Genomic DNA, 13,672 nt, shown 5'->3' on the forward strand with positions numbered 1-13,672 from the left:
CTGTGAAAGCTGCTAGTGAACTCCATTCTCTATCAGGAAAAGTAACTGAAATTAATGAAGCTCTTGAAGAAAATCCAAGACTTGTCAACAAATCTTGTTAGGAAGATGGCTGGCTGATCAAGATGACACTGAGTAACCCTTCAGAAACAGACGAACTAATGAGTGAAGAAGTTGTATGAAAAATAGCAGCCTATTGAAGAGTGAAAGTAGAACCCTTAAATAGTGTAAACAACTTAATCCAGGCATAGTTGTCTTAAATCAGTGGTTGATAAAAGACTTAAAGTTGCAACCTTTAGCAATACTAGTGGGAAAAAAAACTATTCTGAACACCACTGGTGAAAAGAAATACCCCTTAGCTTTCTCATGATCATATTTTTAATAAATACAAAATGCATCTTATTCACAATATTCTATGATTCTTAGGCTAGGCTCAAGTATTGAGAATTCATGAAATTATGTGTGATAAATATGTATTATAAAAATTATTTAATTAGTGATAACACTGTCATCCTAAGTCTTATATAACATATCTTGCTTATAACCATTCCCGGATTTGGGGCAGAATACTAAATTTTTCTCTCCATTGGAAATAATTGGGAATGGAGAAGTTTTTGTTATATAGTGAAGAACAGTACTATTTTAGTTTTGTGATATACTTCATTTGCTGGTGCTATTTTATACAGCTGAAGCAACCGCTTTGCGGCTAAGTAAGAAAATCTCTCCAAAAAAAAAGAAAGAAAGAAAAGAAAAACTTGCCAGATGTTTGTGGTTACATGTCCAAAATCCCAACAGAATGGAGAAATGGAGGGAAGAGGAACATGTGATCATGCCCCGTTGGGATCCCTTCTCCTTCTACTCTCTCCTCTGGTGAGCATGCACCCACTGGCAATCAAAATATAAGAAAATAAATAATAAATGAACATATAAATTTTTAAAAAAGAGATAATGCTGTCTTGTGTAGCTTATCTAAATGCAAGAAGTGGAAAGAAAAATACTACATAAAATTATTAAGAGGATTACTGAGGAAATAATAAACCAAAGCCTCAAAAAGTAGAGGCAAGGGGCAAACAGGTGGTATAGTGGTTAAGGTCCTAGACTCCCATGTAGCCAACCACACTGTGAGTCCTGGACCTGGCGGCTTGAAATGCACACCAGTGCCTGAGTGTGCACAAATTCCTGAGAGAAGAATGGAGAAGGTATTGCAGCATAGTCATCCCCACTGTGCCGGGGGAGGGCGGGGGGGGGGGATTTCTCACTTTCTGTCTCTGTCTCTCCAGCAAGCACACACATTCTATAGCAAAAATTTCTATTAAAAAAAAAAAAAAAAGTGAGGTCAAACAACAGCACCTTTAAGCAGAATCTTAATAATGATGAACAAGCCATTATTCCCCTGCAGTTGAGGACAGGTACAAGTGCAGAAAAATATGAAGATGGAGAGGTGGGCAAAGACTAAATTAATAAAAAGGTAACTTGAACACGAGCCCAAAAGAATATGACCTTTATCTAACTGCCTATTTTCAGTATCATTCATCAAAACTAAACACTGCTATCTTTTTAATTTAATGCTCCAAATCACTTAAACTCTGATCTAATAATTCTTTACACTTACCATTCTTCAAAGCTTGTTTTGAAGGCTAACTTCAAAAAGTCATTTTTCACTAGTGAAAATGTGGCTTTATAACCAATCCCAAATTACCAGCACCACTTCAACAAGTGTTGCCCTAGGGGCCAGCCAGATGCATAGTGGTTAAAGTGGCTGGATCCCACATGGCTGATTGCATGGTTTGAGTCTCTGACCGGGTGGCCTAAAAAACATGCTGGGCATATGTGCAGGCATACCCAAAATGCCAAGAGAAGAGATTATGGCTTAGTCATCCCCCTTGAGTGCACACAACCTATGGTAAATTATATTTAAAAAAAAAAAAAAAGTAGGGACCAGCAGAAGTGAAAAAGCACATCCGTAGGGCATGGTCCTGCAAAATCCTTTCTCTTCCATTTTCCCTCCTTTCAGGATTTTGGGTCACACACATACAGAGCATGTTTTTCAAACTGCCAGGTCCAGGACTCAACTATGTTATTGGCCATGTGGATCAAGCCACTTTAACCATCAGGCCACAGGCTAGGTTATCTTTTGTTTCTCCTATCCCCACTTAGTCAAGGTCTTAACTAGCAGAACCCCTCATCCAATTTCCAAATTCCGACTGTTTATTTTCTCTGAAATTCTATGCGAAATCTAGAACACTGCCCATGTTTGTGAGACAATCCCAATTCTTAAACTCTGTCCTCAAAAGAGTTGAAATTTCATCTCTTTTATTGAAATTATTTAATTAATTTCATTTGTTATTATTATTTATTTGATCAGAGACAGACAGTGAGAGAAAGGGAAAGCAAGAAAGCAAGAGGCCAGGTCCAAACTCGAACCGTGGTCAGCCATGTGGGAATCCAACACCTTTAACCAGCACACCACCTGGCAGCCTTGAAATTTCATCTTTTCTACAAAAATCTTCCCTTACGTAGGAATCAGAATGCAAATATTAAAATGTAAATTTATTCACAGAGATCACAATTTATAATATAGCTTCAAATGTCTGAATTATAAATTAAATATTCTCTCATTTCTTTGTTCTGAAACTTTTCATTAAATTGCTTAGTTCATCATGCCACGTTCCTTGGACTTTTTTTTGGGGGGGGGTCCTATAGGGCGCATGCACTCGCTGGAGAGAGACAGAAAAGAGAGAGAGACTGGGAAAGTGAGAAAGCATCCCCTCCCCAGGGGTTTGGACATGCCCCAACCCCTTTTCCTCCATTCTCCACTCAGGATTTTGAGTATGCATACCCTCATCTGGCATTTTTTTTTTTTTGAGAGGTTTTTGCTATGCTCACCAGAAAGACAGAGAGATAGAGAGATAGAAAGTGAGAAATCACCCCCCAGGGGGGATGACCACACCTCAATCCCTTCTCCTCCAGTTTCCTCTCGTGATCTTGGGCATGCACACACATGCACCCGGCATGAGTTTAAGCCACCAGGGCCGGGACTTGAACTTCGGTTCACTATGTAGGAGTCCAGCGACAGAACCATTACACCAACTGCTGGTCCCATCTGGCATGTTTTTTAAGTCTCTGGTCCAGGACTCCCAACAACAGAATCAATCCAGCCACCTGAACTATCATGGTACCTACTTGCCATCCTTGGCCTTTTTTATCCTCACCTGAAGTTAACAAATAAAATTTATTTTTCTCCTTGTCTGAAATAAATCCTTTTTTTTTTTTTTTGGAGAGGTTTTTGCTATAGGGCGTGTGTGCTCACCAGACAGACAGAGAGAGACAGAAAGCGAGAAATCACCCCCAGGGGGGATGGCCACACCGCAATCCCTTCTCCTCCATTCTCCTCTTGGGATCTCGGGCACGCACGCACGCACGCACACACGCCCGGCGTGAGTTTTAAGCCACCGGGTCCAGAACTTGACCGTGGTCGACTATGTGGGAGTCCAGCGACATAGCCACTACACTAACTGCTGGTCCCTGACATAAATCTTGAATATACAAACTGCAAAGAATTTGTATTGTCTTCTTTGCACTATTTTCCACAACCACACAAAGATATTCAGGTTTATCAATATTTTGTAGTGTAAACAAAACCAAGAATGTGAATTATTTTGTAATACAAAAAGAGTCACCAGTTATATCAATTCAGATACTGCTCATTTTTAATTTTCTAAATTTTAAGAAAACAAAAAAGGGTTCCCTTTCTCAATCAATGTTATGAACATGGCACAATGCCTAATACAGTGCCAATTCCTTCTTTGGGTTATCTCACTTGGTTCTCAAAATAATAACAGAAAAATAAGAATTGTTCAGTCTACTAACAGGCAGCAAAACTTGTTCTATTGCATAAAGTCAATTTTTTGAGTCAAGCCCAAATCTTTCAACACAGAGTCCAAGTTTTTGTGAACAGCTCACAGCTATTCAGTTCATTGACTGGCACAGCTCTCAAGAAGCTTCTGCCTTCATCACTGCCATAACTATACATGTATATATTTTTAAAACCCTTAAGGGACTCTAAATATAAATACCAATTCTTCCTTTCTTTTATCAAAAAGAATCTTTTAAATATTTAGTTACATGCTATTCTAGAGTATAACAAATTAAATATTTTCTTCTATGTTTTCTTCTAGAAACACTTGTAATTTTTAAATAATGAATAACCAATTTTATTTGGTATCTTTTACTTACCGAGACAATGTTGTCTTCCCAGAACCAGGCAGACCTCTTAAAAGAATAAGTAACTTCTGCAATTTATTTAACCTTTCATCTTGAAACTGCTGGTGCACAAACCTGTCCATTCCATTATGTTTGTCCACAGAAGGACCTTTCCAACATCCTTCTCTGATTTCACAGAAACCATTACTTGTATCTTGTACATTGTAGCCACTTCTAGAAGGATGAACAATGCTGCTGCTCTCATTATATTCTGTATATTCATTGTTCTGATCAAAAGTCGAACAATTCCAGTTAACATGACAATTATTTACATAGTATGTATTTCTCATCTGAGAGTCATCGTGTGCACAGAAAATATCTGAAGGTGGATTTGGTGGAGCACTGAATCTCTGAGTATTTAAGTGATAGTTAAAACTGGGAAGAGGAGGACCACTGGGTACCATAAAAGGTTGAACCGATTCCCACTCAGGCCTCAAGGATGTAAACGAAATGTCGCAAACTGTAGGTATGACTTGTCCATTACAGGGATATTTGCCTATCTCATTCCCCAAGTACTGCTCATAACCACAGTGTGACTGAAGGTCATTATTAGGATCTTTCTTTCCTTCATCAGATTTTAAGAGATCATTATTATGGTCCTGATAATATGAAGTAAGTTGTTCCTGAGAAGTTTCTGGTTCCTTACAACTGCCTTCCAAATCAAATTTTTCATTTTCAAGTTCTTCGATTTCTTTGTAAAATTGGGATAATTCATTGTCAATTTCTGATTTTTCAGAGTTAAATTTCTGTTTCTCTTCTGGCTTTTCTTTGCCATTTATATTGTTGAGAGTGTCTGCCTCACTCCTCTTTTCCTTAATTTTTTTTTTCTCAGGGGGTTTGTAAATGGGTCCTATAAAAGCTTTACTTGTGCTATATATCTCATCATCTGTGGATACTAATGGTCGACTTGTATCCTGTAACACTCGAGAATCAATAGATTTGATAAAATCTGGTCTATTACTATGTATCTCATCATGAAAAGGCCTCAGCAAATCTGTGGTTTTGGTTTTGTCCTTCTGAAGATGACTTTGTCCTCTAACATCAATGAAGGTCACAGGTACCCAATCATTTCCAGATTTTTCTTGGGTTCTATGAAAATCAGTACTACCATGATGGGGGAAAACATAAACCTCTGCAGCTGACTTCAATTTTTTATAGCATGGTTCACTTGTAAGTTCTTCTCCACGTCCCAGAAATTTAGCTTCAATTTCACCGTAAGACATCTGTAAATAAATTATGCAATCAGCAGCTAACACTTTAAATATATAAACAAAAATCTTCTCATAAACAGGAAACTTGAAAGACATTTAAATTTGTGACACAAGTACTCAATAAAATACTAGAATCAAATTGTAATTCTATAACCACTTAATTAAGTACTGATATACTGGACTTATGGAAAGGGTCTCCATGAGTTTAGCACTTATTTTTTAAAGTATCTAATCTTGGGACCAGCAGTTAGCATAATGGCTATGTCGCTGGACTCCCACCTAGTCAACCGCGGTTCGAGTCCCAGACCCGGTGGCTTAAACTCACACTGGACGTGTGTGCATGTGTGCCCAAGATCCCGAGAGGAGAATGGAGGAGAAGGAATTGCGGCGTGGCCATCCCTCCTGGGGGGTGATTTCTTGCTTTCTGTCTCTCTGTCTCTCTCTGTCTGGCTGGCAAATGCACACGCCCTATAGCAAAAACCTCTCCAAAATAAATAAATAAATAAATAAAGTATCTTATCTTCAATCTAAATGATCCAATCTTCAATTTAGAGTACTTAAGAATTTATGTAAGTTTGAAAAGCTGAATCAGTAACAAATATTTTAATAATAAAAATAGACAACTGTGCATTTAGAAGTGAAGTAACTTTTTTTTTGCTTTAGGGCCTAGGAGCTGGGGGGGGTGGAGGGGAGGCCATGATGATAGACAGTGAAGGCTAAAGTGAGAAATCACCCCCCATACACACAGGGAATGGCCACCCCACAACCCCGTTTCCTCCATTCTGCTCCTAGGATCTTAAGCACTCACACAAGCACCCAGCGTAATTTTCAAGCCACTGGTCTGGGACTTTAACTGCGGTGTGCCATGTGGGAGTCCAGTGACTAACCGCTGGGAAGTAAAACTTTTGACCAAACTGACACATCCAAATCTGCTGTGATATACTGCATCATAACATTTTCCTCTTTAAAACTGCTATGTCTTTTAAGAGTAAATGGCTCAGCTCCCAAACCTCAACATCTCTTAGCATCTAAATGTCAGATTAACCGAAATGCCAGACTTTGTAGCCCCCTTCATTGTGTACATGATGTAAACGCAGTCCGTAAGTGGGTGTAGGGAGATAATTTAAAAGAAAAAAATAACGTGAATTGCACTGATGATGATAATAAATATCTTTAGAAAAAAATCGGGTTACTCTCCCCAAATTAAAATGTTCATCTTTTTCCAAAGGGTTGGTCTATAACGAAGATAAACGTGTCCCTAAGAAATTTCTTAGGGACCCGGAAGAGTACAATCCGAAAGCCTATTTACTCAATCCGTCTTCATTCTGCCCGCTCTCTGGTGCTACTCATTAACACGAGAGAAAACGGAAAAAGCAAAAAGACGAGCTAGAGTATGATGCAGGTAGGTCACAGGCTGAAAGGAGATACAACCGTGAAGAACACCGGCTGTGTCCCGGAAACGGTCCCTCTTCTCAGCCACCTCACCTATTGGCTTCTCATTTCCTCATTCAAAAAAAAAAAAAAAAAAAAAACCAGAAGAGCAAGAGGCTTGCTTTACGGCCTATACAGAACCTGAGCCCCATGGCCTCCTGACCTCCAAATATAGCTGCCTAAGCAGAGCTGCGTCACCCACTTTCTTTGTTGCAATGGAGACATATTCAGGTCCCGTCTAGGAATTCTGGAGGTCTTGGAAACTCTAAAGTTCATTCCGGGCTTCAGCTACGTTGATAACTGCCCTGAGGGGTGCGGCCAAGCCGCCGAACCGGAGTCGCTAATGCAAGGAAGACACGGGAAAACGCCGCGACCACCCCACCCTGACCTAAAACGGGCTGTCTACTTACCTTACTCTACAGCTCTGCATTGACCTTTACCTCCCAGAAAACTTTCTTCTAGAAAGACATGGACTCCTGCGAAGGTGAAAGAAGCGCAGAGACACAATCCCAAAGCAGAGACGAGATGAGGTGAGACTTTGAAAGCCGAGTCCTACGGATCGCGGTAACCACCGCACTTCCGTACGCAAGATGGCGGCCACTTCCCGGTTACCGGGCAGAAATCACCGACTCGCGCCAGGCATTGTGGGAAGCGAAGTCCGGCGTGCCTACGGGCTGGGGAAACCTCACGGCGCTGCCTCCATCTCCCAGAAGCCATTGCATAAAATACGCGCTAAATTGGCAACGACAGTAAGCAGGAACTAGTTCCTAGATTGTAGTTGGGAAGTTATTTAGTAACGCCGTTTGGCTTAAATAAAGCAGCGACCTCATCTGGCCTCCCCTGAAGGAAAGAGGACGGGAGTGCCTGGAGCCCCGGAATAGACGCGTTAATCTGCTCTCAGTGCATGCTTCTGCTTTCTGGAAGACAAAGAATCAGCGACTTTGGTATAGCAGGGTTGGGTTGCGGTGGTTCCTGTGGAAGACCAGCAGGCCTGATTTTAGGCTCATGTTCTTCACTGCAACGCGGCGCCCCTGTAACAGATAAAACAGATTATTTCTGATAAACACGGATTTTAAAAACAACAAAAAACTTATAATAGAAAAATCATTTGTCAGCTTTGTTTTGTTTTTGGAAATAAGAACTATCACTAAGTTTTTCTTTTTAAAAAAGTTAATATGCAAAAAGGGCTTAAAACCAAGAGCCCCTATGAGTAAGTGGTATACGGGTCCAGTAGTTAGCGCATTGGCTATGTCGCTAGACTCCCATGTAGTCGGCCGTGGTTGGAGTCCCAGACACTGTGGCTAAACTCAACGCCAGGCTGTGCGTGCGTGTGTGCCCAAGACCCTGAGGGGAGAAAGGAGGAGAAGGGATTGCAGCGTGGCCATCCCCCCCTGGTGGGGGGTGACTTCTCGCTTTCCATCTCTCTGTCTCTGGCAAGCGCACGCCCCTATAGGAAAGACCTCCCCCCCCAAAAAAAAAAGTGGTATGCAAGTGTTTGATACATTAAAAATAAATATATGGGACCAGTAGGTGGCTGCTGGTTAAGGTCCTGGACACTCTCACATGGCAGACCACGGTTTGAGTCGCGGACCTGATGGCTTTTTTTTTTCTCTCTCTCTCTGTTCAAGTTAAAATAAATGAAAGAATAAATAAAATTAAATTATTATCTAAAATAAATAAATAGTAGACCACTGAGGTTTGAGTGCCAGACCAAGTGACTTAAAACCCAGCTATGCGCCCAAGACCCCCGGAAAGGAGAGTGGTGGAGAAGGGATATTGGCGGCGACTGTCTCACCCAGGGGGTGATTTCTCACTATCTCTCTGTCTCTGTGGGAGCTCATGTGCCCTGTAGCAAAAATCTCTGACATACATACATACCAAACAACTGGCAATCTTCTACTGAAAGTCTCCCTTCTCTTCCTACCATCTCCTGCCCCTGCTGGACCACCTACTCCTCTCCCCATCTTTTCCAGGTCCCTACAAGGGGAACTGCTAATTGCTTCATGTTTCGATCACTATTTCCGCAGATATGTAGTTTCCTCATTTCCAACACAACATTTTAATTTATAATAGCTAAAATCACAGTCTGACTTATGTGTGATTGCTTAACTACCTACCTGTGACACAGAGGGCTCATCAAAGCAATTTATTCCCTTAACAAAGAATCTTCCTCAAACACAAAGTTTCACTATGACCTTTGTCTGATTCCTAGTGATTAGAGTCTAGTTAAGCATTCTTCTTTGAAACAACCACAGAGGTAAAGTTGTGGTCTTTTGGGAGTTTTACTTTTGCAGGCACAAGAGGTCTGTCCTATGATATTAATCTATCACCCCATCAAAATGTTGTCTACTTTCTCCTCTGTTTATTTTCCTTCTACAAGTAATAAGCAATCTATGAGATGATTGTTTGAGACCAAGCCAATACTCTGCTCCTGATGAAACTTTACCTTATGGTTCAGATTTCATTGATGATTTTTTCTGTAACATATCTTTAGCATACAGTTACAAAATGATTTTTTTTCCTCCCAACTTCTCCAAGCTCTCCACAAGAGAGTATCTCAATCTAGATACTGCTACAAAAAGTCCTCTTTATTTATTTACTGTATAAATTTATTTCTTTTTAAGGAGTTATATAATCCATTGCTAATCTTATTTATGTGTTACTAGTAGGCTTTTTAAAACAATGTCTTACTCACATTTAATCATTGCATATCTCTGTAGTACACTACACAATATAACTTTTTTTTTTTTTGGAGAGGTTTTTTCCTATAGGGCGCGTGCGCTCGTCAGACAGACACAGACAGACAAAGAGACAGAAAATGAGAAATCACCCCCCAGGGGGGGGATGACCACACCGCAATCCCTTCTCCTCCATTCTCCTCTCGGGATCTTGGGCACGCACACGCGCCCGGCGTGAGTTTTAAGCCACTGGATCCAGGACGCGAACCACGGTCAACTACATGAGAGTCTAGCAACAAAGCCATTACACTAACTGCTGGTTCCCACCACAATATAACTTTTGAAAGTATGTATGCCAAAATTGACAATCAAATCAAAGATGTTACCATATACTCATTTTCAATGGTGAACTTTACATCATGTCTGTTAAGTGTATCTTCCCTGAGCCCCTCCCATCTATCCACTACTATCCATCCCATTCCCATACAGTCTCTGGTATCTACACTTGTCCTACCTGCTATTCTACATTCAGCTCTTTCCATTTCTGCCATAGTGTGCAGAACTCAGTATACATTGAGCAGGAATATATAGTATGTGTCTTTCATAGATTAGTAGACTGTTTTAGATGCATTGGAAAATTGAGTAGATGGTACAAAGTTCCCATGTACCCCCCAACACAACCCTCCCCCTCCACACACAATTTCTTCAATTACTAACCTCACATTATGGTACATTGTTATAATTAATGAATCAACACTAATACTTTAATAGTATTCAAATTTCCTTAGTTTTTACCTAATATCCTTTCTGTTCTAATATCCCATACAGGATACCACCTAATTAATACCCTTTTTTTTTTTTTTTTTTAGCTTCTTCTATGAGCAAGAGAGACAGAGAGAGAAAGACAAGAAAAGGCACCCCAACAGGGTCTTCACCTTGCTATCCAAGCCATCTTCTAGTGGCCTGGACCATGTGCACATGTGTGTTCAGTATGTTCTGTTCAGGGGTTCTCTATGTACAAACCTAGAACCTTCCCGTTTGGGTCAATCTCATGGAGTGTTACATTACCACTCCACCACCATCCTGCCTCCCCATGTTACATTTAGTTATCTTGTCTTTTTAGTTTCCTTTAACCATGACAAGTTTCATGGACTTTGCATGGTTCTGACAAATTTGACAATTTTGAAGAAAGCTCATCAGGTTGTCTTAAAGTATCCTCACCTACTGGGATTTGCCTAAAGTTTTTGTGACTAGACTGGAGTTATTGTTTTTTTGGGGGGTAAGAAAGTCCACAGAAGGAAAATATTATTTTTATAACATTGTATCAAGGATGCATATTACCAACATGATTAATGATTATTGATGTTAAATTTGACCACCTGATTGAAGTCGTGTTCGTCAAGTTTCTCCAATATAACAGTTATTCTTTTTCCCCCTTTCCATATTCTTCTGTTTGGAAGAAAGTCATTGTACACAGCTCATGTATCAGAAGTGGGGAGTTTTATGGCCTAAATGTCCCCCTAAATTTTCATACGTTGAAACTTAATCACCAATGTGATAATCCTAAAGGATTGTGACACAGCCAGATTCTATCTTAAAATAAAAGTGGGGAAAGCCAGGAGTGACAGCATCCGCCAATAAGCCCATACTTGGGAGGCTGGACAGGAGAACTGCAAGTTCCAAGGCAGCCTGGGCAACATAGCTGTAGGATACTCTTTTAAAAAAAAGTTGTTAGGAGGCAAATGATGCCCCTCAAAAACAGCATCTTTATTGTATTTGTATGGGTCAAATATGTCAAATGCTGGTCTTGGACTTGCCCTGTGTGAGTGTTTGATAGTAAGCAAATTGGTCATTTGTGGAACTGGCCATGTGGTGAATTGGCTTTTAGTAAATTGTTTTGCTTTCCATGACATGTAGTGACCATATTGCACTCTTGATGTTTTCAGGATACTCTGTACCAGGAAATATATACTTGAAAGTGTACACAGGACAAGGAAGAGAACATGACTGAATGAAGAAGGCCTGATGTGACCTAACAGGAGTATGAAGAACACTGGGGAAAACATATCTAATCTAAAGGAGACAGCTACAACTCAAGTGATTAAACTCTATAGCCAGATCTTACTTTTCAAGAGAAGGCAAATTCATATATGTATGTGAAGTTTCTCAACTTTTAAATATTGTCAGTGAATTAAAATTGTTTTAATATTCTATGTGTGTATGTGGGGTGTGGGGATGTTGCAAATAAAACCATTTGCAAGCTCTCTATGGCCTTTAAACCACTCATTTGCAAATGCTGGGGCTGATTCATATGTTTATACCTTTAGGAATGTTCTTCTTTTCTCCTTGAACACCCTTTAACTCTGTGTCCTTATCTTCCTCAGTGAACTCTTTTTGTTTTATTTTTTTATTCTTATGTAACTTTGTGCCCTCACACATAACAAATATTCTGAAAGTGTCCACATACACTCAAAAAAATTTAAATCAGGGCATAAGATTTCATTCTTATTACAGGTATCACTCAACATAGAGATTACAGCTTCTTCTAAACAAATTTCCTATACAATTAAATCTTACATATAATATCCTATTCCTACTAAAATTAGGACATATTCTTTCACAAAATAAAAAAAAATTGTCCAAAGGCATAATAAAATCATACGTAAATACAGCAAACATTTATAAGTCAGAAAGAAATACGGTAATTTTCTGGAAAATGCTGAATATTTAAAATAAAATAACTAAAACTGAAAATACCAGTAACTGTGGCAATGGGAGTATTGCCTTATCTGGTCCACCATCATCTTGCAGCTTCAGGCCCTGCCACTAATGAAGAATCACTCAGGGAATTTCTGTTTGGAGGTGGTTTTGGTTTCGGCATCTTACTAAGAATAGTTGCCATCTCTTTTCTTTCGTCAAAATTCTTCCACTGTTCATATAATTTTAAAATAACCCTGATTATTTCCAATATCTTCTCCATATCAACAGAAAGCTCAGCAAACCACTGGCATCTTTCTGCTATACAACACAGGCTACACGTAGGCAGGGTAAAGCTATCATGAAAGGAGGATACAGCAGGCAAAGATCCGTTCTGTAAGTATCATTCACTATCCTCCATGCAAAGGGAAGCAACATGTCTTCTTGGCCCATGTCCTGCACATACTGGAGCAAAGGTCTATAAGGATGATACACTATCAAGCAACAATCCATTAGTTCTAAAAGATAGAATTCACATTCTAATATATGATTCATCCTATAAGGAAATTCCTTTGGAAAGGCATATGAAAATCTAGTTTTTAATACAGAAGTAGCAGCAGAAATCAATCTTGTATTTGAGACTACACCAAATTCCTCCACTTTGGATGCCAAAAACACACATGTAGGAGCCATCAGTACAGGATCTATACTTTTCAGAGAATACCTGGCATAGAATCTCTTGAAATAGACTGTAGCAGTGGCAATAACTTGTTGTCTTAACTAAGATGTTCACCTAATGCTTGGATAACATTTGTAAAAAATATTTGCAATTTCCAATACTCTTCTTCTGAGAGAAACTTTAAGTCCTTTTGACGTTCCTTCAACAGATCTTGTTTATCCAAAATCCACTGCAAACTAGAAGTAGAGATGTTAAGAAATTATTACAGAGAAAAATCCACAAACAAAGCCATAGAAAAACATAAAGCACCAGCTGGCGGAGCGACTCACGGAGCGGCCATAGACCCAGCCCACCTGATAACCGTGTTCAACGATCAGATTAGCTCGGCGGGGCGGCTGCTAGGCCTTGGTCAGTGAACTCTTACTCAGCCTTCAAGACTTGGCCAAAATGGCACTTTCTAGAAACATTTTTCTGACTTTTCCTTACATTCTTAGTTTGAGAGAGAACCCTTTCTTCTTTATTTTATTATTATTATTTATATATTAAATCACTATACATCATTAGATTGTAGAGACTTCACCCAGAATGATATACACCTCAGTCCAACCCAGTTGAGAATACTATACACATCATCATCAATAGATAATAAACCATATCTGTGTCCCACAAATGTCTTACCTCTCTTATTTTTTTCCCCAAATTTCCTTTCCTATGCT

At 39.6% G+C, this 13,672-nt stretch overlaps 1 protein-coding gene and 1 pseudogene across 2 annotated transcripts in view; both read right to left on the reverse strand.

Moving 5' to 3' along the window:
* Positions 1-7,834, reverse strand: part of LOC102492345 (NEDD4 binding protein 2 like 2) — a 113,446-nt gene extending 105,612 nt beyond the window's left edge. Inside the window, exons 1-2 of one of the 2 annotated variants that reach the window (XM_006158444.3) lie at positions 7,313-7,834; positions 4,234-5,483 (exon numbers count right to left, since the gene is read on the reverse strand). In XM_006158444.3, coding sequence (XP_006158506.2) covers positions 4,234-5,483 — 1,250 coding nt within the window. In that variant the 5' untranslated portion in view covers positions 7,313-7,834. Of the gene's footprint in view, positions 1-4,233; positions 5,484-7,312 lie in introns of those variants that run through there. The other variant, XM_006158442.3, reaches the window with a different exon arrangement.
* A 4,523-nt stretch (positions 7,835-12,357) lies between these two features.
* Positions 12,358-13,212, reverse strand: LOC102470339 (cyclin-C pseudogene; annotated as a pseudogene).
* Between the last annotated feature and the right edge of the window lie 460 nt (positions 13,213-13,672).

The sequence above is a fragment of the Tupaia chinensis genome, unplaced genomic scaffold (genome assembly GCF_000334495.1).
Source record: "Tupaia chinensis unplaced genomic scaffold, TupChi_1.0 Scaffold000597_1, whole genome shotgun sequence".
NCBI lineage: Eukaryota > Metazoa > Chordata > Mammalia > Scandentia > Tupaiidae > Tupaia > Tupaia belangeri.